We start from the raw sequence: 26,094 nt of genomic DNA, 5'->3' as shown, positions 1-26,094 counted from the left end.
TAAAGATTCATCTCACAAAACAAAAATTTCCCAGGTCTATATGGTCCCACAGAGAAATGCTAACTGTTTTCTGGGGAATGATGAAAGAATTCCTAAGAGATACACTCTCCAGCATTATAACAACAGAATCATTTTCAGGTTCATCAGATTCATCCACAGTTGCAAATACATTTGTCTCTATTTCTTTCTGGAATTCTTTGGCCAATAGGTCCCTGCAATGATTAGTTTCAAACTCAGTCCAATCCCTAAACATTTAGCAACTACTTATTATTTCCTGCTCTTTGCCACTGTTATCATAGATAGAAATAAACTATTTTAGTAAGAAGAGAGTCCACATGGTCCCATTGACACATTTTGTTTTAATACAATTACCCATAACATCCCATAAGCCTGAGCAACTATTTGGAGATCAAGTGTTCCTATTATCCAGTACTGAATATGAGTCATCTCCAAAACTTAATAGCTTAAAACAATTATTTCTCTCACATTGTTCTGTGAGTTGACTGAGTTCAATTGAAGTGGCTCTTCTTTGGGGTCTCTCATTTGATTATAGGGAAAGAGGGGCTGAGGTTATCTCAAGGTTTCTTCACTCACATGTCTGACACCTGTACTGAAATGGCTGGGATAGCCAGGGGCTAACCAGACATCCATACGGGTCTCCAGGTGGCCCAATGAGTTTCTTCATAGCATGACTCTCCAGCAAAGTCTTCTTACATGGAAGCTTTTTGCACTCACAACGAGCATTCCACGACATCATCATTGGAAACTACCAGTTTCTTAAAAGCTAGGCTTGGAAAGAGACACAAGGTCACATTGTCATACTGTACTGATCAGAAAAGTCACCAAGCTCACTTAGATTCCATAAGTGGGGATAAGACCCTAAACCTCAATGAAAAAAAAGCTCAAGTAATTTGTGACCACTTTTAATCTATGATACTAAACTCTTGGCTTGAAATAAGGCCTTAATTTTATTATTATTATTATTATTATTATTATTATTATTATTTCAAAATTAATCTTAAAAATATTAAAATTGATTTCAAAGAATTTTAAGTTCCTAAATGTCTAAAAGGAGAAATAGAAAAAGTATTGAAATTCAATATGTTTAATCACTGTTCATAGGAAGAAAGTGATTTATATTGTATTAGATATTTAAGTTTGAATTAGCCTAAAACTAGTACAAAACGTTGACCAGTAGTTCAAGTGTACATATTCATGTTAGCCACTAGTCTGAAAATTTGATGGATGGTGTTATTTGGGGATTATAACCTCGATTCAGTTCAGAAGAATTGGCAAAGATGCCAAGATTCAAGATTAGAGGGAAGAAAATGGCAATTCTTTCATAGTACTTAAAATTATTTTGAAAAGTCAGAATTTATGATAGACTGCATAGCAAATAATATGCTCCTTTTGAATGACTTTATAATGATAGCAACAATTTTCATACACTTCCATGGGAGAATTTTTCTTTCCGTAAGTATTTTTTAATGACTATTTAAACAATACTTGATATTCACACAGAATTTAAACCACACTATAATGGCTTGATTCACTTCATTAGTAAGTCTGTGGGAAAATCAGTGGCCCCTTAATTTGGGACTAAAAGGTTTCTTCCTCTGGCCTTTAATTTAAATTCCCAGGGAGAAGCATAGGATGTGAGTCTTTAAAGTTACATATATGAAGTTAGATTATCTCAAATCCAGTTTTAACAGCACTGTTTTATGCTAAATAAAATTTATGATCCAATCCACAAGAGAAGGTATGCAAAGACTGTTTGCAACGATAAGGAATAGGACATCTGTGAGTCCACCACTGGGAAGAGGACAGATAAAGTGTACATATGCCTATTATAAACCACTGTCTGGCAACAGGGGAAATATTGAATAGGCATTTAAAAAGTAACAGAGATCTTAAAATGTAATGCTAAATAGAAGAAAATAAGAAAATTAGACCTATATAATGATACAATTTATGTAAGCTAAAAATCCCCACAACAATACACATAATTTTTAAAAGAACAAATACAAACAGTAGGATGTTCTCAAACAGGGTGAGAACATAGGATGGAAATTGAAGATAAAATGGGGTAAATGATTTTTTTAAACAGAGGAAATTTGCCCTGACCAATGACATGATTTGCTACAAAGTGAGAAGTTATGCTTGATTTAGACCTTGTCACCAAATAAGCAAATTATGAACCAATTACTATCATCTATTTTTAGGTTTAAATGACTAGATATTATAGATTCTATTCTGCAGATTGATAAATACAACTACTTATTGGTTAAATGTCATATCGGACAAAGGAAACTATAATAACATCATTACACGTAAAAGTCAGTCATATCAAAATAATTTTTAATATCGAACCAAAAGGGAACTTGCTAAAATCTCCCAAGATCTATTCACACTTTTCTAGCCCATGTTAACAGCCTCTGTTAACATGCATATTTTAAGGTTGGCCTATGTCCAAACAACTGCTTTAGGAGATTGATCATAAAGGCATATTAATTCCAAGAGGATTCTGGGAGTATAGTGGAATAGGAAGCACCAGGAACCTGTGTCCCCACCTAGACTACAATAGCACTAGCAAAATATGTCTGATGCAACTATTTTGGGACCCTAGAGACCAGGAGGGTTTGCAATCTACAAAAAGGCTTAGAAGGTCAACTGTGGTTAATTTTGGTCAATTTCAGCTCTTGGCACAATAACAGGAACCTGGTGCCTATTCCCCAGCCACATAACAGGCAGCCATGCAGGCATTCCAGGAACAGCTAATACACAGTTTCCAAAAACCACAGTGGGTAAAAAGGACCCTGTCTTCCAAATATCAGATCTGTGCTCTGATTGCTGACTGTGGCTTCTAATCACAAAGATGTAGACAAAGAGGCAGGTGGCCATTTTTGCTGTACCACCCCCCTGTTGCAAGCCCTTGCCCTATAAAACTTTTAGAAGAAAACACAGGGGAAAAACTTCACGGCATTGGATTTGGCAATGATTTCTTGAATATGACACCAAAGGTACGGGCAACAAAATAAAAAACAGAAAATTAGACTTCATGAAAATTTAAAAAGTATGTACATTTAAAGACACTATAAGCAGATTACAAAAGAAGCCCACAGAATGGGATATAATATTTACAAAACATATATCTGAAAATTTATTAATATCCAGAATATATAGATAATTCCCAAAACTCAACAACAACAAAAACCCAATTTGGAAACAGGCAAAGAACTTGAATAGACGTTTCTCTAAAGAAAATACACAAAGAACTATAAGACATGAAAAGATGATTAACATCGCTAATCATTAGGGAAATACAAATGAAAATTACAATGAGATACTACCACCTCATACACTTTAGGACAGCTACTATTAAAAACAAACAAAAAAAAACTCAAAAAAATAACAAGTGTTAACAAGGATGTAGAGAAACTGGCCTTGTGCACTGTTGGTGAAAATGTATAGCTGCTGTGGAAAACAGTATGATGGTTCCTCAAAAAGTTTAAAATAGAATTACTATATGATCTAGTAATTCCACTTCCAAGTATATACCAAAAAGAATACAAATCAAGGTCTTAAAGAGATATGTGTACATCCATGTTCATAGCAGCATTAGTTACAGTAGCTTAAACATGAAAGCAACTCAAGTACTCATCAATGGATGAAGAGAGAAAATATAATATATAAATACAATGGAATATTATTTAGACTCAAACAGGAAGGAGATTCTGACATGCTGCAACATGGATGAACCTTGAGAGCACTGTACTAAGTGAAATATGCCAGTTACAAAAGACAAATATTTTATTCTTCCAATTAAGTGAAGTACTCAGAATAGTCAAAAATCAGAGACACAAAGTAGAATGGAGGCTGCCATGCGCTGAGGGAAGGGAGATTAAAGAGTTATTGTTTAATGGGTATAGTGTTTCAGTTTTACAAGACGAGACAAGTTCTAAAGCTGGATGGTGGTGATAGTTGCACAATATGAATGTATTTAATACCGTTAAAGTGTACAGTTAAAATGGGTGAGATGGTAAATTTTATGTGAGGTATATTTTACCTCTAAAAAAAGGGAGAAAAGGGGAGGAAGGGGTAAGGAAGGCTCATAGCAATCGAGGATCTATTACAACTCAGAAATACAGCTAAACACTCATCAATTCCTTGATTAAAGCCAGATCAGTTGCCTGAGAGTGATTTACCATGGCTATTGGCTTTGCCTTCTGGCCTGTGTTTAGAGCTGAATAACTTTCTCTGTCTGCTTCATGTCTATGAAAAATAGAAGACCCAGAGATCTCTTATCATCATAAGATGACGCTCTGCTTGTTATGTTCAAGTTAGTATATGTTCTTTAAAAGCCAGGTGGGTTTCTTGCTTATCAAATTATAATCCATACCACCCTGCATATGAATGAAGTAAAGCTGAATCAACAAGGAAAGGAAAAGCTTATTTATGACGTTAGACAGTTGTGAGAATTTATGTTAACATTCAAACTTCATAATATAGTCAATAATAATGCTTTTATATATTTTTCTAGCATGGATTTATATGCAGAACATTTTAATTGTTTTTGATAGCATTATGTAAATTGGCTGTAAATGTCTAAGACATTTTGAATAACATTTGTTGATATTGATAAATTCAGAGTTAATTTTAAATTTTATAATTCTTGAATTCAATATTATCACAAGACTTAGAGAATTTAATTAACTTAAACACAAGTTTAAATCTGATGTTCTTCCAGGGCGTCTTGGTAGCTCAGTCAGTTAAGCATTCAATTCTTGATTTCAGCTCAGGTTATGATCTCATGGTTCATGGATCAAGCCCTGACAGTGCAGAGCCTGCTTGGGATTCTCTCTCTCTCTCTCTCTCTCTCTCTGCCCCTTCCCCAGTCATGCTCTTTCCCTTTCCGAATAAGCATTTTTTAAAAACTGATGTTTTTCCCTTAAGTTCATATCAATTCCTCTAAAAAATATGAATCAGTTTTGTCAAAATGAATGTAAATGCTAAAGGAAAATTATTTGTGGTTCTTAATTACATTTTTTGAAAACTTTTAAGTATATTTCAAACAATTTGGGTATATAAATCTTCATTTTCAACTGTAAGTTTTATGAAATTTAAATATAGATCAAGTACACCCAATGAAAATTTAGTGTCCAATTTGAGATGTGCTGTAAGTACAAAATATACTTTGGATTTTAAATAGTACTAAAAGATTGGAACATATCTCATTAATAATGCTTATTTTAATTAACTGTTAAAATGATATTATTTTGACATACTACATTAAATACAATATATTATTGAAATTAATTTCACCCATTTTATATGTGGTTATGTGTCAATTATCAATTTATTGCCTATGAGCTCAAAATTCACTCTCCAGTACTTGTTCTTAACAATGGATGGGATTCTTTTTTTTTTTTTTAACGTTTTATTTTATTTTTTTAAAAGATAGACAGGGACAGAGCATGAGCAAGGGAGGGGCAGAGAGGGAGTCACAAAATCCAAAGCAAGCTCCAACGCTCTGAGCTGTCAGCAAAGAGCCTGATGCAGGGCTCGAACCCACAAAAGCGAGATCATGACCTGAGTCAAAGTTGGATGCTCAACCAACTGAGCCACCTAGGCACCCTGCAAGGGACTGAATTCTTAAAGCATTTTGCCTTTACAGTCCACATGCTTTCAAACTTTGTCTGAGGGTGTTAGATGCTGCGGGATGAAGAGGACTCCTCTACTTGATTCCGAATGCTGAGCTCTTGGTTTTTATCTTGCTCTTGCTGCACAGTCATCAGTAGTATGGATATTTAGGATATCTGGTGGTACTCTGCCCTAGCCAAATTTCTAGAGAACACAATCCCTCAGCAACCTCAACTTTGGAGTAGTGCCCCCTTTCCAAGATTATCCTTCCTTGAGTACTCTTCCTCAGGTCTAGGGTATCTTTTACAGTTTTCCTTATATCTTCATAGTTACTCTTCTTTCTCAATAATTCTTCATATTAAACTATATGTGATTTATGTCTCTTGATTAGACTCAAATTGTTATAGGGTACAGGTACAGAAAATTTGTAATAACCTATGTGGCTTGCATTGTGTTTATTTCAGATAGTGTTGCTGTCAAGCATTTAACTAGAGAAGGCAGAGAGATGGGAAGAAGCAGAAAGTGTTAAAAACAGTAATTTAAAATTTTTAATTATAGGAGTGCCTGGGTGGCTCAGTCAGTTAAGCATCCAACTTCAGCTCAGGTCATGATCTCACGGTTCATGGGTTCAAGATCCATGTGTGGGCTGACAGCTCAGAGCCCGGAACCTGCTTTGGATTCTGTGTCTCCCTCTCTCTGTGCCCCTTCCTCTATCATGCTCTATTTCTCTGTCTCTGTCTCTCTCTCTCTCAAAAATAAATATTTTTTAATTAAAAATTTTAATTATATTTAAATAAAATTAAGAACTGAAAAATCATTTCAGACTTCAAGAGACAAATGAATTGTTTCAACTGAAACTTCAAAATGATATGGAAATAAGACTCTACCTATTAAGATTCAAAGATTTTGATGGAGAAAGTCTGGAAGTCTTACCTGAGAGGTCACAGTATTTATTCCACTGGAAGGTAGTTTAAGCCACACCTCAACTGAAGAAAATAGAGAAGAAGATGCAGAAATGATTTTTTTTAAAAAAGGTAAGTCTTTATATAAATTAGCTATGTTTGGAAAAGGTCAATGCAATATCAAAAATGATAATTTGTACAATTAAGCCATGATCAAAATATGAATATCTGAAAAAAATAGTCTGTTTACTCCTTACAAACTACTAGTCCAAGCCTCAATTAGCATAAGTGAGCACAAATTAAACCATAAAATAAAACCACATCTTAACCTTATAATGTGAATTGAGATGAGCAACAAACATTCAAATATAAACAATCCACTTAGGAATGTATGATACTCCTTAGAAAAAGGACTAATCGTTATTGTCTATTCAGAATGGCCCCACCAAATCATTTAAAGTTAGGCGAATCTCATTGATTAAGAAGACAATAACTAATACTGTCTATATGAGCAATGTTATAATCATATTGATTTCACGTTTGATGGGAGACATATCTAATACTACTCCTTGGTCCAAAAATTCTAATTAATTTTTCTCTATGTGGTCTAAAAATGCATTTGGATATTTTAACATAATAACTAAATGTCTTCCTAACATGAGATATAGACCATCATATTAATCAATAACAACAGTCAGCAAAAGAAGGGAGGGGAATTTTACATAAATGTAAATTCCAGTGCACTCTAACTATAATTTCAGTCATGCAAGGGCCAGAATATTAAGCCATCAAAAAAATAATCCATGAGAAAACTGCTGATTCCATGTTTTCTTGTACTGAGTATAGCCCTAAAAATATGTTTCAGAAAGTTTGTTTAGTATTATATAACTACTGGGGTTATGTGGTTTTCATATTTTGTAGTCTATTTACCAAAACCATTGGTCCTACATTTAATTGCTCATCACACAGAAAGGCTTTCTAAGCTTCCAACAATAAAATCACACTAAATTTCATCAAAGTTTAAGATGAGAATTGCATCAGGTTACATAGAGATGATAAATATAATCAAGACATTTTTACAAGCATGCTCAGTACATGCGATCCATTAAAAAATACTAATTTAAAATTATGATATGAAGGCCTTGTCCAGAGTTACCAAAATCAATTAAAGCAATTACAAATTCGACTTCACAATACTCTACCCACCTTAAATGTTATATACATAATCTGAACAACAGGGCACAGAGCAATCTCACTGAATTGCTGGCGGCACAAAACCAGGAGACTGATTGCAAGAAATGCGTAACTGGACACCATGGGTCAGAATCCTAAGCCGATAAAACAACTTTTAAGGTTTTGGGAATTCCCAGTCTACACCTCAAGAACCCAGATCTATTCTCAAGCCACTGGCAGCCACATTCTTCACACCCACTGGTTTGTGACTCTCACTTTTTTTGGTGTGTACCACTCAGTCTGCTGAGTAATCGCACCTCTCATCAACTCTGGAAAGCTAAAAAGGAGCTCAAGGGAAGTTTTGTCTATTAGGGATACTCTATTTTGTGTATATGTGTGGGTTTTCTTTTGGGTTTTTTGTTTGTTTGGTTTTGGGGTGTTTTTGGTAAAAGCAACCTTATTAAAGTGTAACTGATATATAGTAAATGTCACCTATTTAAACACAAGTTGGTAAGTTTTCACATAGGTATACGTCCATAAAATTACCACTGCAATCAAAATAATAAGCATATCCATCACCACCAAGTTTCATGTCCTTTTCTAAGTCCTCCCTCCCAACCATATACCCTCATTCACTGGCCAACACTGATTTGCTTGCAGTTATTATAGGTCAGTTCACATTTTCTACAAATTGACATAAGTGGAATCATAACATGTACTCTCTTCTGTCTTCACTAACTCAGCATAATTATTTTAAGATCCATCTGTGTTGTAGTATGTATCAATAATCCATCCCTTTTTATTACTGAGTAGTATTCCAATTGTTTAGATATACCATTGTTTGTTTACCCATTTATCTGTTGATGTGGACTGTTCCCAGTTTGAGGCTATTAAAGTAAAGCTGTTATGAATATTCATGAGCAATACCTATGCTTTCATTTCTCTTGGATAAATACCTAAGACTGAATAGTTGGACCATATGGTAAGTGTATGTTTAAATTTCTAAGAAACTGCTAAATTGTCTTACAAAGTAGTCATATCATTTTACATTACAACTAGCAGAATATAAGAGTTCTAGTTTCTCCAAACTTTAGTCTTTTTAATTTATCCTTTCTGATAGGTATACAGTGGTATCTTATTGTGGTTTTAATTTGTATTTATTGACTAATAACATTGAACCTCTTTTCTTGTGCTTCTCATCATGAATATATTTGCTTTATTAAAGTGCCCAAAATTTTTCCTAGTTTTTTGTGTAGCTTGTTTTCTTATAACTGAGTTCTGAAAGTATTTTTAATATATTCCAAATATACTTCCTATGTATTCAAATATACAAATTTGTAAATAGTTTCTCCTAGCTTGTGGCTGGTCTTTTCTGTCTCTTAAGAATGTCTCTTGAAAATCAAAAGTTTTAGGGGCGCCTGGGTGGCGCAGTCGGTTAAGCGTCCGACTTCAGCCAGGTCACGATCTCGCGGTCCGTGGGTTCGAGCCCCGCGTCGGGCTCTGGGCTGACAGCTCAGAGCCTGGAGCCTGTTTCGGATTCTGTGTCTCCCTCTCTCTCTGCCCCTCCCCCGTTCATGCTCTGTCTCTCTCTGTCCCAAAAATAAATAAACGTTGAAAATCAAAAGTTTTAATTTTGATGAAGTTCAAGTCATCAATTTAGTATTTTTATGAATCATGTTTTTGGAGTCAAATCTCAGAAATTTTTGCCTAACTCAAGATCACAAGGATTTTCTCCTGTTTTTTTTTCTGAAGTCTTGTAGTTTTAGGCTTTACATAAGCCCAAGATCCATTTTGAAAATTTGATTTATCTCAATATACAAAAAATGAAATTTATTGATGTGGTGTCACTGAAGAAATACATGTAGATAGTTAGGTGGCCAAAGTTATAATCATAAGTTTTGTGATAGAGATTTTTAGGACTGTTTGAAAATCCTACCACCTGAGATGTTTTACATATATTTTGTCTATTTTTTTTCTGTTTTAAGCAGCAGAGTAAATTCAGTTCCTATTTTTCCACCTTGCCCAAAGGTCCTCTATTCTTTTTTTTTTCATGTTTATTTATTTTGAGACAGAGGGAAAAAGAGAGGGAGAGAGAGAGAGAAAGAGAGAACACATGCAGAAGGTGCAGGGAAAGGGAGAAAGAGAATCCCAAGCAGGCTCCATGCTCAGCATGGAGCCCAATGTGGGGTTTGATCCCACAACCATGAGATCATGACCTGAGTCAAAATCAAAAGTTGGTGGGGCGCCTGGGTGGCGCAGTCGGTTAAGCGTCCGACTTCAGCCAGGTCACGATCTCGCAGTCCGTGAGTTCGAGCCCCGCGTCGGGCTCTGGGCTGATGGCTCAGAGCCTGGAGCCTGTTTCCGATTCTGTGTCTCCCTCTCTCTCTGCCCCTCCCCCGTTCATGCTCTGCCTTTCTCTGTCTCAAAAATAAATAAACGTTAAAAAAAAAATTTAAAAAAAAAAAATCAAAAGTTGGACACTCAGCCAACTGAGCCTCCCAGGTGCCCCTCTGTTATTTATTTTTTAAAAGCACTAACTATACAATCTCTGCAATTACTTCCTACCTGGAGAAATGGAAGCAAAACAAAACAAAACAAAAAACCAGAAGAATGTGGTACCAAGGGTGTGGAGAAAATACCAGGCCAAAGGGGTTGGAGAATAACTATGTCCTATCACAGGAATTCAAAGAAGCCAAAAATGTGTAGAATAAAGTAAAAAGGTAAGAGATGAGTCTAGAGAGGATGAGAGAAATGAGATTACTGAAGACCTTCTAAGGTATATAATGGATTTCTAATTATATCCTAAGAATAACTGAAGTCACTGAGAGGCTGTAAACAGGATAGTTGTGATTAGATTTGCAATTTTTAAAGAGTTACTTTTAGTGACAGAGTAAAAAAAAAAAAAAAAACAAAACATTATAGTGGGGTAAGATATTCAGAAACCAGTAAGGAAATGTGAAACATTTTGAACAGATATATGAATAAAGTCAGGGCTGTGGATGAGAGGTTAAGAGTGTACTGTGACCAAAGGCAAATAATCAGGAACAAAGGAAGCATATTTCTGACATGGCTAAGAGAGAGCATGTGAGGTTTAGTGGTACATTAGAAAACAGAGAGTCTGGGGAGTCTTTAATGATAATGAATGGAGTTCATATTATATGAATCACAAAATTAAATATTGAGCAAATTGAAGGTTTTTTATGGAGGAGTGTCGGAGAAGTTCTTTAGGTTGGTAGTAAGACAGCCCATGTATTAAAAGAGATGAGGATGAATTTCAAGGACATTTGAAGACAGCTACAGATATTGAATCAAACCAATATAGGATTTAGATTGATTTGCTAAAATGGGAATGAAATCAGAACAAAAATCTCTTTAGTCTTAAAGCCTCACAATTTATTCACAGTCACTCATTAAAGCAATCTCATTTCTCAATTCTGCCATATTTATAAATGATTATCTTACACACCTAAAATACTGCTTAGCCCCCAAAATGTTTTATGTATTTTAAGTATCTTTACCATACCACTTTGTAATATTTTCTATATTATGCAAAGCATTTCTGACTATATTTAGCATTATTTCCAACCACATGATTCTGATTAAGCTTAGCATCTTAATTATAAAAATCCTATTCATCCATTGATGTATACCCTAAACTGCTTTAGCATTTATAGATTAATGGTAATAAAATGATTAATAGTCAAATAAAACAAATTAACATCTTAATGACTCTCATTATTTATCAATGAAGGCAAATGATAATAGACTGATGCATGTCCATTTCCCCTTTCCTTTAGGGCAAATATCCTTAAGAAACCGATCTCTTTTGTGAAGAAAATATGTTGTGTACTAAAATTTGAGGTTTGGGGACCACCCAGGAGGCTCAGTCATTTAAGCGTCCGACTCTTGATTTTAACTCAGGTGGTGGTCTCATGGGTTCATGAGTTCAAGCCCCACATCTGGCTCTGGGCTGACAGTGAGGAGCCTGCTTGGGACTCTCTCCCTCTCTCTCTTTCTCTCTCTCCCTCTCTCCCTGCCCCTCCCCTACTTGTGTTCTCTCTCTCTCTCAAAATAAATAAGCTTAAAAAAATAAAATAAAATTTGAGATTTGACTATTTGATTCAAAAATCGCCATTATAAAACAACTACTGATTTTTTTCCCTCAGTCTAAATTATAATTACTATTTTCAAAACCAAAATACTACATCACATCAATGAAACAAATGCTCAGGTTCAATAAAATTATCACCACAGACTTCAAATTAAAAATGACAATTCAGTAACTGTACAGGTAAATATACATCCTTTATCACACTATGTCTGATGGTTGAGCTAGATTCCATTAATATATGACTCACCATACCCCAGGAAGTCATTTAGGAGATGTCCTGATACACAAACAGCACATTAATCTGAGTTTTGAGTATGTCTTAGCAATATAAAAGTGATAACACTCAGCATCAGGGTGGTAACCAGGCCTTTAAGCATCAGATTTCCATCACTTTCAAAATAGATAAGATGGATGTAAAGAATTTTTCTTTTCAATTTAAGTGCTACTTTTATCATGATCTTTCAAAACTCAGGGGATCTTTGATGTTCATAGACAGATGAATGGATAAAGAAGATGTGGTAAATATATACAATGGAATGTTACTCAGGCATAAAAAATAACGGTATCTTGCCACTTGTAACAATATGAATGAACCAGAGGGTACTATGCTAAGTGAATAAGTCAGACAGAGAAAGATAGATACCATATGATTTCTTACATATGGAATCTAAAACACAAAGCAAACAAAAACAGAAATGGAATCATAATTACAAAAAACAAACTGGTGATTGCCAGAGGGAAGGGGTTGAGGGAATGGGCAAAATAGGTGAAGGGTATGAAGAGGTACAAACTCCGTTATAAAATAAGTCACATGGAATGAAAAATACAGCATAGGGAATATAGACAATAATATTGTGATAATGTTGTATGGTGATGGATGGTAACTACACTCATCATGGTGAGCAAAGTTTAATGTATAGAATTGTCAAAGAACTATGTTGTACACCTGAAACTAATACAACATTGTATTTCAACCATACTTCAATTGAAAAATAAAAAATATTAAATGTTAGTTGTTGTTACTACTAAAAAACCTATTCCATTTTTTAGTACAAAATTTAACTTGACTTCAAGATGATCACATTTTTATTCATAGGCTAATAACACAACACAAATATTCCAGTTGTTATTATTGATTCTAAATGCATCTCATCTTCCTTCTTGTTGGAAGTGCTGACTGAACTGAGTCTATAGGAATCTAACTGATTAAGCCCACATAACATGAGGTCAGAAAGAAGACAAAATCAACATAAGACTTCACTATTTACGCAATATTGCTTTCCCAACCCACGAATTCAACTGTAAGTGCTTTAGAGTCACTTGGGGAATTCACTTTAAGTGCTCATTTCTCTTGAATATTATCACACTATCAATAGTTTTCAATTCATAGCAATTCCAATATGCAGACAGGATTGAGAACAGCTATTAGACTTAACCCAGGAATGAAAATCTTTAGCACACATAACAATATGCTGGGTAGGGAAACCTCTGTCTACCACCAGATACTGTGATTCCGTAACTCAAGAGTGGGTCCAGAAATCTGTCTTTTAGCAAGCAGGTCATTTTGAGATAGGAGGTGCATAGATCGAGCAAGAATCATTGTCCTTAACACAAAACAAGCTTTGTATTTTTCTGATCTCTGTTTATTAAGGCCTGTCTAAAGTACACATCCCCAGTTTCAGAGGAAAAATAAGACCCAGAGAGTCAGAAAGGAGAGTGAAATCAGAGGCAGGGTGACATGTGAGCACTCCAGCACTTTCACTACATCCACACAATGTAATGAAGAGCAGTTAAACAGAGAATAAAAAGCCAGATGAGACGTTCCTTCTGTGCAAGCCCTAACCACTATGACTATGATCCAATAAAATGTCCTAGAATCTGCACCAGAAATTACTTCTCCTTGTGAGGTAAGATGAGGACTAGAGAGAGGCCTTGTGCTAAATGCTAGTGTTTTCTTTGTAATTACTGTTACTATAAAGAGTCTCAGTTGATTTCTTCAAGACTCTAATAGCACTCTATGAACTTTCATTTTTCATAACTTTAAATAAATTAAGAACCCGAAGATGGCATATTTAGCATGTAAATGTACAACTTCATGCCACGATGATTCCAACATTCATCAAAACCAACTTTCTCTCCTTAGAGAACACTGAATTGTAACATTCCAGGCCAATATTTTACTGAGGTAAAATAACTAATCCACTGTTTTACTTGGGTATTATTCATTGCCATATCCTATCAGAAAAAGAACTGCTCCCCCTGGGTATTCATGATGAAAACTAAAACTGATTGTTTAAATGCAACAAAATGTCTTGGGAGACACACGAAGAGAAATACTTAATCTGGAATGAATTCATACCTTGGATGAGGAGAAACGACAAGAGGTAAACAGCACATGCATAGAGCCTGAGATATAGTTAAGTGCTCAACAGCCTGGTATCATACGGTGACCACTCCCTCACTGCCCGCCCAGGTGGGCTACCCAGACTCCACCGAGGTGGACAAGTCCTTGTCCAATTCCTTCCGGGAGGTGCTGCCGCCACCACCCACCACCCTGCCTAAGGCCGGCATTTCCTCCTGTTGCCGGGTCCTAGGCTGGGGCGGCGCTCAGCCCCTTTCGCCCAGCGAGTTTGATCACAGCAAGCAAGGCCCTGCGCTTGAGGCTAGCACCTGCGTCTCCCGGAAGCTCCACCGCCTAGTCCCTGGAGAGAGGCCCCGGGACCGATGCCCCGGGACCGAGGAAGCACCGCCCACGCCCATCAGCGAGTCCCCGCCCACCCGGCTCCGCTCTGGCCCCCTGCCCGCTGCCCCCGGCGCCGCAGACTCGGCCGACCACACGGAGGGCTTTGGGGTCCCTCGCCGCGACCCGCTGACAACTCAAGTTTCCCCCCCACCCCACTGCCCACCCCTCCACCATTTGTTGGGTGGACCCCCAGGTGATGGTGGCGGCGCTGCCGCCGCCACCGCCGCCAGAGCAGGCTCGGCTAACAGAAGGCCTCAGTCGTAACCGGAAGTCCCTGGCCCGCCTCAACCCCGGCACTTCCGCCCCCAGTGCCAAAATCAAGGGGCTGGCGGGTTCCTACCGAGCCAGTACACCAATCAGCGTCCGAAGCAAGCACAATGACAAGGGAGGTCGGGCACCCCTGTCCAGAAAGTGCTCAGTCCCAGAACGGCCACTCGAAACCCAAGTGGGTCGGCAGCCCCGCCCAGCTACCCATCTGCCTCAACTTGGCCTACCTACCCAGTGCGAACAGCGCCTTCCTGGTGGACGAGGAGCTCTTCCCACCCGCGCGCGCACCGCTCTTTTCCGCTAGCAGCGCCAAGACCAGAGCAGGAAAGAGGGCATGCGCGGGCGTCCTGGCCGTGCTGCCCACGGGCAAGTGGGATCGCGACTTCCAAAGTTTTAAAGTGGGCCCTTTTTATTTTAATATTATAGTGTCAGTGATGATAGAGCCTATGGCCTAATGGAAAAACATGAGATCTAAAAGTCAGTTAGTAGAAATACGGCAAGAAGACCAAAGCAACATGAGTAGAAAGAAAAAGGCACAATATGGAACCCTGAAAAAGTCTAAGGCCCCGTCCATTGTAATACTGTGTGTGTTTGTGATGTCTCTTCTCGGATAAGAAAAAACGAATCGACAGTGGCTAACAACATATGGTATTGCTTGCTATGTCGTTTTCTTTATTCCAAGGGCAACACTGAACCAGCTCATATTTTCCATACTACCCATAGCATGCCAAGTTCAAACCTGATACCCAAACAAGGTCAAAGTCACCACACTGTGAACTACAGTTGGAACAAAACAAATCATGCAATTTTTTTTTTTTACCTATAAAGTACAGATAAATTGTCAGGAACTTTAAAAACCACTTGATCTTTTTTCTCTAACATCTTAATTTAACTATAGTATCTGATCTTCCCTGCGATTTTCAATTGCCTCCCATATTATAACTGTACCTTGTAATGAATTGAAAGAAGTATATCATCTACTTCCTGGTGGATTCCAACTGAAGATAACCAATCTGGAGATAATAGTCCCAAGAGCCACTTCAAAGTCAACCGCCCACGGAGAAAAATAACAGATCAAATCATGGTGCATAATCATAAATCCAAGTAGGAGTAACAGAGACTAAATTTTAAAGCCTTGAGAAATAGATAAACTGGGACTGCATACATTTGTGAGATAAATTTTAAGGAGACTTGAGAATGGAGCTAGCCATATGGCCACAGGTGTGGCAACTTAATTTTTAACGTCCTTTACGTTAGGGCACCTGGGTAGCTCAGTCCATTAAGCCTCCCACTTTGGTTCAGATCACGATCTCCCAGTTGGTGAGTTCCAGCCCTGTGATGTGCTGACAGCTCCGAGCCTGGACCCTACTTTGGATTCTGGTTCTCCCTTTCTCTGCTCTTTACCCATTCATATTCTCTCTCTCTCTCTCTCTCTCTCTCCCCCCCCCCCGCACGCACGCTCTCTCTCTCAAAAGGAAAAACCATTAAAAAAATTTAAAACTAACAAAGTTATTTGCATTAATAGTATGTGAGTGAGCCCATGTGGCTCTAAAAGACAGAGGTGAGATAGACTCAAATTTGGATCTGAGAACTTTGTGAAATCCTGAGGGAATGTATTCAAAGAGGTCTAGAAAGTGGGTAACAAAAGTGTGTAACAAGCCATTTTGCCAAATAAGATGACTGATGTGATATTATTGCCACTGGGATGGGATTAAAAATAAATTTGTTTTAAAAGTTAGGATTTTTCTCTTGACATAGAGCAACACTTGTAAGACTGCTCTGGAGGCTCATCATCTTTCAGGACCCACAGAGATAATCACAGTAATGGCTTCCACCATGATGATGGTTTTCTCCATCCATGATACTAACCAATATGGAGATTCCATAATCCTCAAATGATAGCTATAAGAAGCCACAAAGAGGCTAAAGACAGTGGCAGGAGAACCAGAAAACCCTGCCCAAGGAAGGCTGGTGAGTCAAGAAGCAGAAAGATGGCTAGGAACCATTTCACTTCAAAGTTCCACTTTGTTTGTTTTGAAACAGCCAGCATTTTAAAGCTTAAGTAAATCACTTAAATTTAGAAGAGACAATATGGGACAGAAATAAATCTAAATGACACTCTTGGTATCTTTACTTAAACAAAGTTATTTAATAAAAAATATCTAGTTAACCTAGTACAATATTCTTCACTGAAGAAAAAAAAAAAGGTGATAAAAGGCTTCCAAACTCAATGCAAATAAAACTGAATATTCAAATTCCATAGACTGAAAATTATTGAAGAAATATTATGTTAGACTCTGCCAGGTGCTGTTTTCAGAAAGATGAAGGCATGAGTCAGTGGGAAGCATTGTAACTTGGTAATCAAACCCCCTGGGTTCCGACTTAGAATCCCAACAGGAGCATTTACACATTTGTGAACTCCTTCATTTTGAGACTCCTTTTAAAAATGGGAAATAAGAGAATCTTCTGCATAAGATTGTTGTATTAAATGAAATAATACATGCACAGCACTTAATCTATAGTAAGTATTCAATAACTATTATTCTTATTGCAAAATGGTAGGGTTTTTATGGTTGTTTTCTAGTTTCTTGGGAGGAGTAACTCCCCTCCATTACTCATAGGTAACTCCTGTGAAAGATAAAGGAGGAGAAAACAGAATTGAGCTGGGAAAAGCTTGAGACTAGAATACTAATCTGACATCTGTGAAAGAAAAAAGAAAAAGAGGGAATGAAGACTACACAGGAAAACCTCATACTATGATGCAAACCTGAAAAAAAAAATCAGCAAACGTAATAGGGAATTCTGGAGCAAATATGATCTATTAAAAAGTCTCATGTTAGGCACAAATGGCCAACCTCTGGTACTCCTTTTGTGCTGAGGCTGACTAGAAAGAGTACATGCTGAATATACTTGAATGCTGCAGTGACTCCTAAGGCACCGAGGATGGAGCCGGTTGGCTCATTGCAATCTTTGCACTTGAAAGAGAAATCCAATCAGTGTACTTCCATGGTAACCATTTGATTTCAAATTCTAATAAGGGAAACCAAAATTACACAAGTGAAGAAACAAATATATACCGTGCCAGATGTTTTGTGTGTGCTTTGGAGAAAGATAAAGCAAGTTAGGGAGTGCAAGGCAGAGGGAGCACTAGTTTATATAGGATGGTCAGGGGGTACTTCCCTGATAAGCCAGCATCATCCAGGACCTGAAGGAAGAAAGGGAGTGAGCGAGGTGGATATCTAAGAGATGAATATTGCAGTCATAGGCAACAGAAATGTAAAGACACTAGGATAGATATTGTGCCTACATGTTTGAGGAATAGCAAAGAGACCAGCATAGCCAAAGCCGAGTGAGGGAGGAGGAAATAAGAGATGAGTTCTCATGGGTAGGGGATGGGAAAATAGTGTATCATGTAAAATGGTGCCTTTTAAGACATAGTGATAACTTTTACCCCAAGAGAGATAGAAAGAAGCTTACTCAGTGTCCCCACTTGACTGTTAATAAATAAATATATTAAGATGTTCAGAGCTGAACTCCTGATCTTCACCCTCCCCCACATCTGCTCTTCCTGGGATCTTTCTCCTTTCAGTTGATCACACACTTTCTTTCCAGTTGCTCAGGTCAAAACCTTGGGATTGCCCTTGACTCTTTTTTCTTCAAACGCCACATACAAGCATAAGCAAATCTTGTTGAATACTCCTCAAAATATATCCCAGATATAACCACTGTATGTCACAGCAACTGCTACCAACAGGTTACCAAAAGACCTGACCTCTGGTCAGGTCCCCCTATCTCTCTCTTGTTCCCCATCAAATTTATTCTGAACACATTAGCCAAAGGGATGATTTTAAACAGTAAGTAAATCTTCAGAAGGCTCCAGTGGATCCTCATCATATTCAAAGTAAAAACCAAGGTGGAAAAGGCCCTATATAATACAACCTTGCCCCATACTACCTTACTGACTCATCTCCTAGTATTCTTCCTTCAGTTCTTTCGGTCTAGTGGCCTCTGTGATGTTCCTCCAGTATCTCAGTCATTCTTCCACCTTATCTTCTCTGAAATGTTCTCTAAAATGACTCTGAAACACTCTCACTTGATATGCAACTAACTTCCTCCCTGCTACCTTCAAGCATTTATTCAAATTACACTTTCCAATTAGACTGTTACATGATAACTCTATTTAAAATAGCAACTTTCAGTATTCATGATCGTATTTATACTAACCAACTTTTTTCCATATTACTTACCACTCTCAATACCATAACATTTTTTTGTGTGTTTCCTACCTTGTTTACTGATATACAGCAAATTCCTAGATCAACCCCACAAGGATCAGGCACATCATAGGCATTCGATAAAAATTTGTTGAAAAAACTTTGTATTGTGTATTTTTTAATTTACTGTGCAATGCATTTGCTGTACAATAGAATAACAGGTTACAATTTAAATATATTGATGCAGGTAGTACATTCATGTATAATATTATTTTAAATATAATTCCATTTTCTTATTAAGTAGGAGTGTTTTTGAATATGTTAAGTTAAACCAGTTAAGTTGCCCACTTTTTTAGGTCAAAAATGGTTAGATTTTTGGAAGTTACATATGTCTCAACTTAATACTAATATTTTCCCCATATTGTAAATGAATAGTATAATGAAAAAAACTTTTGAAAAATTATTAAATTGCAAAGTCACACATATATTGTCCAATATCCAAGTCTACAAGGAATTTATGGACTTGAGGATGACTGTCAAACCTACAATGTTTATTACAAAAGAAAGTCACATTTAAAAATAATGTGCCAAAATATAGTATAGGAAATGAGATTAAAAAGGAAATTATTTGGGGGTAGGTTTATAACATCCTGAGGGATCTTTTTTCTTCATACCACTTTAGTTTTCCACATGTTTTTCAAAAAGAAAGACTTTGGAGACGGTTCAAACAACAACCAATGTAATAACTAGTATAAGTGAAATTTGTAAAATATATTTATTCCAAAAGATAACTGAAATGGAACTATTTCGTGTGAAGAAGAAAAACCTGAGACAAAAAAAAGGATTTAATAACTGACTGTAAGCCAGCTTTATAAGTGACACTGTAAAAACAGATCTAAAGTAGCATATCTATCTGTTTAATCCTTCAAATCATTGACTGTTTTTTTTTGTTTTTTTTTTTTTCAGGTACCAGTAGAAAAGACACCACAAAGTAAAGAGATCTGAGATACACTGGGAGAATATTTTTTCTTATATATTAATCTGAATTTGAGAGGTACAGCTCTACTCCATTATATCATTCCAAGTTCCAACTTTCTGTTGTTCTGCCATCACATAGGGCAGGATTCAATAAACTACAGCCTGAGAATCAAATTCTGCCTACCATCTTCTTTTTAAATAACATTCTATTGGAACTCTGCTATACCCATTCATTTATATATTTTCTGTAGCTGTTTTCATCTTTTTTAATGTTTTTATTTATTTTTGAAGGAGAGACAGAGCATGAGCGGGGGAGGAGCAGAGAGAGAGGAAGACAGAATTTGAAGCAGGCTCCAGGCTCTGAGCTGTCAGCACAGAGCCCGATGAGGGGCTCAAACTCACAAACTGTGAGATCATGACCCGAGCTGAAGTCGGACGCCTAACCGACTGAGCCACCAAGGCACCCCATGTTTTCATCTTACAATGGTAGAGTTTAGTAGTTATGACAGAGATTGTACAAACCTGAAACAGGTACTATCTGGCGCTATATAGAAAAAGTCTTTCAGTCCCTGCCATAGCGTGTTGTCCTTGTCTACATGGTCAGCGCTAACTCGCTGCCAAAGCACCCACATTCCAAGCCAGAAGAGAGCAAAGGGCCAAGTGGGAGGCAAGCAATTTCATTTCCAAAGACCAACTTGAACTTCCACATATTATGTCTCATTGACTCCACTGTCGTGGGCTAGACATATGCCCAGCTAAAATGCAGTGGGTCAGAAATGGGCCCAACTAACATATGTGTGGGTAGGTCTGTTACTAAAAGGAAAAAGGGTAAGTAGATGCCAGGGAATGCTGAGCAGTTTCTGCCACAATTATGAGGAGGAAAGAGCGGTTTAGGTGGAAATAAGAGGGAAATGATAAATAAGCCTCTTGAAGCAGCTGCCTTCATTGAATGGATTTTGACAATTAGAAGCACTTCACAAAGTAAAAGACTGCTTTCCAGGAATTTTGCCTCTTCTTTACTTATTCCTACTTAAGTGTAATTCACACAAAACCTAGTAATACTAATATTTTAAAGAGCATATCATCATATTTGGTATTTGTTTTCAGTGACTATAAATAAGCCTTGAGTCTCTGCAATAGTAATGTTAGCTTGGTGTATCCCTCCCATGCAGAGCCCCTCCTTGTTATTCTAACACCTCAGTGTAATTTCAAAGATTCATACAGATTCACTTGCTTCACTTCAGGAGCATTTTTCCATTCCTTGTCCATCACACATATGTGTGATGTGTCCAACACACATATACACATGTAAACAAGATACATGCTCAACAACTTAATATTCGCTTATATGTTTGAGTGTCTTATCTTAGCAAGTCCCCCTAATAAGTGTCCCAAGGAATGTGAAGATAGGCTTATTAAGTAGGGCAGGGTCAGCAAACTACAGTTCAAGGGTGAAATCCTGCCCACTGCCTGATGTTGGAAATAAAGTTTTAGAGAACACAGCCATTCTTTTTCATTTACATATGGTCTATGGCTACTTTTATACTACAAAATCAAAACTGAGTAGTTCAGCAGAGATTCTGTGACTTGCAAAAAGCCTAAATTACTATTTTTCCAATTAAAGAAAGTTTGCCAATCCCTGAACTACAGCATCCTGAGGAGCTCTTTCATTTGAACTCAGGATTATAAGTAGAATAGCAAGCAGTTAGTTTGAATGTAAGCAAGAATTTCTTAACTCTAAATATAAACAAACCCTAGAATTTATTTCCTTTTACATTTCCTGAAAATTTTCCTGGAGCTTCCAAATGGCAGAAAAGGCAGTTATTCCATTTGTAAATATTTTAATAAAATGAATAAGTTTCTTGAGGTTTAATGGTTCCTTCCAAAGGGATGAAATGTTTTAAATAATTTTTATAAATTTACTACATTTACTGTGTATATTTACTGTGAAACCAAATATCCACAAAAGCATTTTAAAAAGAGTAGATGTTTCAAAATAAACAGAGAAAAACAATTTCACTTATTTCTATTCTATCATTATATTTATAAACAAAAAATAGAGTCAGTCATTATAATTTAGATTTTAACATTTGTGTCACCATGATTAGAACCTTAAAGGATAAACTCAGATTATTGTGGTATAAACAGAAGTGTTTTCTTGGGATGTTATGATTAAAATTAAGAGAGAGGTATTTTTAAATTATTGCTACAGGCATACCTATTAAGATATTTTTATGTTTCCTAATATTTTAATATTAATATTTCAACCCCATCCTGTGTAGTGTTCCATTAATTCTGCTACAGTACCTAATTTCATTAATTTTCTTTTGTGATAAGATTGTTGAGATATTCATCCCCTTTCATAAAATCCAAAAAATCCAAGAGAAGTGCCTCTTTAGATTCCCATGATAGCTTTTTACACCTATTGTATTAAATTTTACTTCTAAATATCTGTCATGTTTCCTTTCAGTAAGTGTCCTAATGCACTTTATTGCCAAACTAGATTCTCACAAGATGAGGTATTTAATCCACTTATGTTGGCATTTAAAACAGAAATGTTATGGGGCACCTAGGTGGCTCAGTTGGTTAAACTTTCAACTTTGGCTCAGGTCATTATCTCATGGCATGAGTTTGAGCCCCATGTAGGGCTCTGTCCTGACAACTCAGAGCCTGAAGAGTGCTTTGGAAAGAGTCTCTGCCCCTCCCCAGCTGGCACTCTGTCTCTCTTTCTCTCAAAAATAAATAAACATTTAAAAAAAATTTTAAGAGAAAAGTTATGAGAAACATTTAACAACTACAAATCAAATTAATCCTCCCATTTACTTATTCTTTAGCCACTGTTGAAATTTCAATTCATTTTTTCTTATCTTTCAGTCTGCTCTTTGAAAGAGATTGGGTAAAAATCAACAGGCAATCATAATCAAGAATCTCATTTTCATTAACATCTTTCAAGAACATAAATTTCAATTCTTCTCTGCCTGAGTTATCACAATGCACACTGGAGCATGAAAAATAAATGCAAGAGAAAAGAAAATCAACTAAAGGACAAAAGAACAAGAGAGAACACAGAGAAGAATGTATTAAAAAATGAATGAAAGAAAAAGAAGAATTCATAACGATACTGCTTTAATAGTATCTGGGAGCACAAACTGGGAGGTTAGGAAGAAAAGGAATTGTGCTGACCTGTTAGAAATAAGCGGTTTCTGGGAGCTGTCCAATGTACTAACTGAACGGTCATACAACTTCCCTCCTTAATAGGAATTGATGTCTTCAGGAATTTTTTCTTGAACCAAGGCGCCTCTTTACTCGTCTTTTTAGGCTCTTTTAACCTATCTTTAAAACAATTTTCTAACATGTTTTTCTGCTTTCTGTATCTTCTTAAAAATCCCTACGCCGAATAATTAAATAAATATAGCTACTGGCAAAGAAGGAAAAATGAACACTTCTTTGTTAAAATATTAGCGATAATATGAAATTAGTAAAATTTTGTCTTCGTCACACCAAATTTCAAATATCTTTACGTCTCAAAAATATGATATAAAGATAACTTTAAAATCTCCCTTAAATAGAATTCAATACAGCATAGTTTCCACTGGTAAGTCCTGTAGGGCAGTACAAATCAATGAGGAAAATGACCCAGATGGAAGTGAAGATTTATCTTTGTTCACAAATACCGAGCGGCAATTTAAACATTGCAAGACTTCTCAACAGAGAGTGAGCCGATCGACTTATTGCTTTATCAAAGGGTAAATGGCATTTTTGAGAGGAGATTGAAGTTGTTTTGTTTTGGGGCGCGAGTGTTTGCTTTTGCTTTGCCCCCCGACCCCCCCCCCCGCCAAGCTGGGGTTACACAATTAAGCACACTCGGGAGAAAATATTATGAGCTTCCTTCCCCCCCACCCCATTATCATTTTGCCCTGAATTAAAATCTTCCACTTTACATGAGGAGGATATAAGTAGGGAAAGGAAAGTCAAGTATCTCAGTTGTTAGGCTGATTACAACAAAACAGACTTTGGAAGTCAGGGTTTGTAACGCGGCAGGAGAGCCGTTTAGATGCCCTGGAAGGAGAAAGCCGGTTCCAACAGAGACTCTGGGGAATGCGCTCTCGGCCCCCCCTACCGTGCTTACTTAAGCTAATGGAAGATCTTGCCTTTCAGTAGCCGCTGCACTGGGATACCAGACAAACAGCTCTCCTCGACCCCTGGCAGACAGGGCCCCTCTTCAGGACATCATTAAAAGCACATGCACTTGTTTCAGACCCATTGGCAGCCTCGGGTGGCAAGATTCGGGACTTCTACTCTGAAGCCAAGGAGAAGCCAGAGCGGTGGAAAACATCCTCGCTTTGAAAATCCAAAGCTAAATTAAAGAGCTACATGAGATAAGGAGCCTGAAGAATATTAGTTGGCTGCGGGGGTGAGGAGAGACACAAAAAGCACAGCAGGTAAGAGCCGGGGGTTGTTGCCAAAAAGGAACTGTCCCAGGTGGCGAGCGAAAAGGATCTCAGCGTTGGAGGCCTATCCCTTTGAGATTCCCTAGCGCGCTCAAGCTTGCTTGTCTTTTTCCATCAGTTTCGAGAGGACGGACATTGTCAGAGCCTTCCCTATCGGTGCCACTAATCCTGTTATCAGCTTGGTTATAAATGTTAATTCCCCTGGCCCTTCGGTGATGGTGCCGCATCAGATTGGGAGCTGTTAGGAAGCCCCTCACCAGAATCTCGCCCCTCCCTTCGAGAAACCGATGAGAGGCAGGGCCAAGGCAACGCGATGGCGGCCTATCCAGAGAGGTGCGTGGACGCCACCGTGCTGGACTTCGTCGCAGACCTGTCCCTGGCCTCCCCGGGGCACCCACTCCTCTGCGACTTCGCACCTGGGGTTCCCTTTGGGGACCGAGACCTTGTGCTCCGAGAGGGAAGACGCAGGAGGCTGGCACGCTTTGAGGAGGAGGATCCCGAAGAGGAGGGCGAAGTAGACGAGGGGGAGGAGGAGGAGGAGGAAGAGGAGCATGGGAGAGGCGCGTCCCCGCTGGGCCGTCCCAAGAGGAAAAGGGTGATCACCTATGCCCAGCGCCAGGCAGCCAACATCCGCGAGAGGAAGCGGATGTTCAACCTCAACGAGGCCTTCGACCAGCTGCGAAGGAAGGTGCCCACTTTTGCTTACGAGAAGAGGCTGTCCCGGATCGAGACCCTACGCCTGGCCATCGTCTACATATCCTTCATGACCGAGCTCTTGGAGAGCTTCGAAAAGAAGGAAACCGGCTGAGTCCGGGTGGGATGGAGGTGTCTGTCCCCTTCTCTCGTGGGCGTGCGCGGGCTTGGGGGTGCATCAGGACCCAGGAGGGTGCGGCCGAGAGACCTGGAGGGACTATTTAAGACAGAAAGTCTGGCCTTCTGGAGGTTGGTCCGGACTTGAGAAATCCCCACAGCTATCGAGAAGAGTGGCAGCCGGAGAGTTAACACACACGCGATTGCTTTCTAAGGAGCCTGGGGCGCCTTAGGAGGTAGAATTCGCTGGGCCTGTTGAGGCGACAGCCCAGAAGCGGTTTCTGCCGGCCTAGTGGGTGGGGAGCTAATCCTCTCCCCAGACTGTAGACTTCGGGGCCTTCTACGGAGTCCAAACTCTTCTCTTTACCTTAAAAAAAAAAAAGAAGTAATAAAATAAACATTCCTACTTTTTTTTTTTTTTTTTTTTTTTTTTTTTTTTGCCTTAACAGTCTGTGCTGCCCAATTCTGTGCAGGCGCTCCGCCCAGCTCCCCGTCCGAGCGCTTAGGTAGGTCCTGGAACAGACACAGGGGTGCAGGGTGGAGGGTCTCCTGGGAGGCCGAGGGACTCCGGACCTCTTGTTCAATCCTCTTAGGCTTGTCGAGAGACGGAAGGAAGGAAGGAAGTGAAGAAGGAACGGAAGTCCAGGGGACAAGAGACCTCTTAGAAGGGACATCATTCTCCCCTCTCTTCGCCTTAAGGCGCAGAACCAGAAACCTTGTTGGTGTTCCTCCCGGAGACTGATGCTCGAACTCGGAAGAGGACGGAGAGAGCTCCAGTCCTACCGGCGGGGACGCTCCTGGGCTT

General features: G+C 38.2%; 1 protein-coding gene and 1 pseudogene across 1 annotated transcript; both read left to right on the top strand.

Moving 5' to 3' along the window:
* The window catches only part of LOC123607266, a 40,228-nt pseudogene extending 15,853 nt beyond the window's left edge, over nt 1-24,375 (top strand).
* A 417-nt stretch (nt 24,376-24,792) lies between these two features.
* On the top strand, nt 24,793-25,380 carry FERD3L (Fer3 like bHLH transcription factor). The gene has a single exon (XM_045495032.1). The coding sequence runs from the start codon at nt 24,793-24,795 to the stop codon at nt 25,285-25,287; it is 495 nt and encodes a 164-aa protein (XP_045350988.1). The 3' UTR covers nt 25,288-25,380.
* The last annotated feature ends 714 nt before the right edge of the window (nt 25,381-26,094 follow it).

Source organism: Leopardus geoffroyi, chromosome A2 (assembly GCF_018350155.1).
Source record: "Leopardus geoffroyi isolate Oge1 chromosome A2, O.geoffroyi_Oge1_pat1.0, whole genome shotgun sequence".
NCBI lineage: Eukaryota > Metazoa > Chordata > Mammalia > Carnivora > Felidae > Leopardus > Leopardus geoffroyi.
This window is presented reverse-complemented; position numbering and strand designations above follow the sequence as displayed.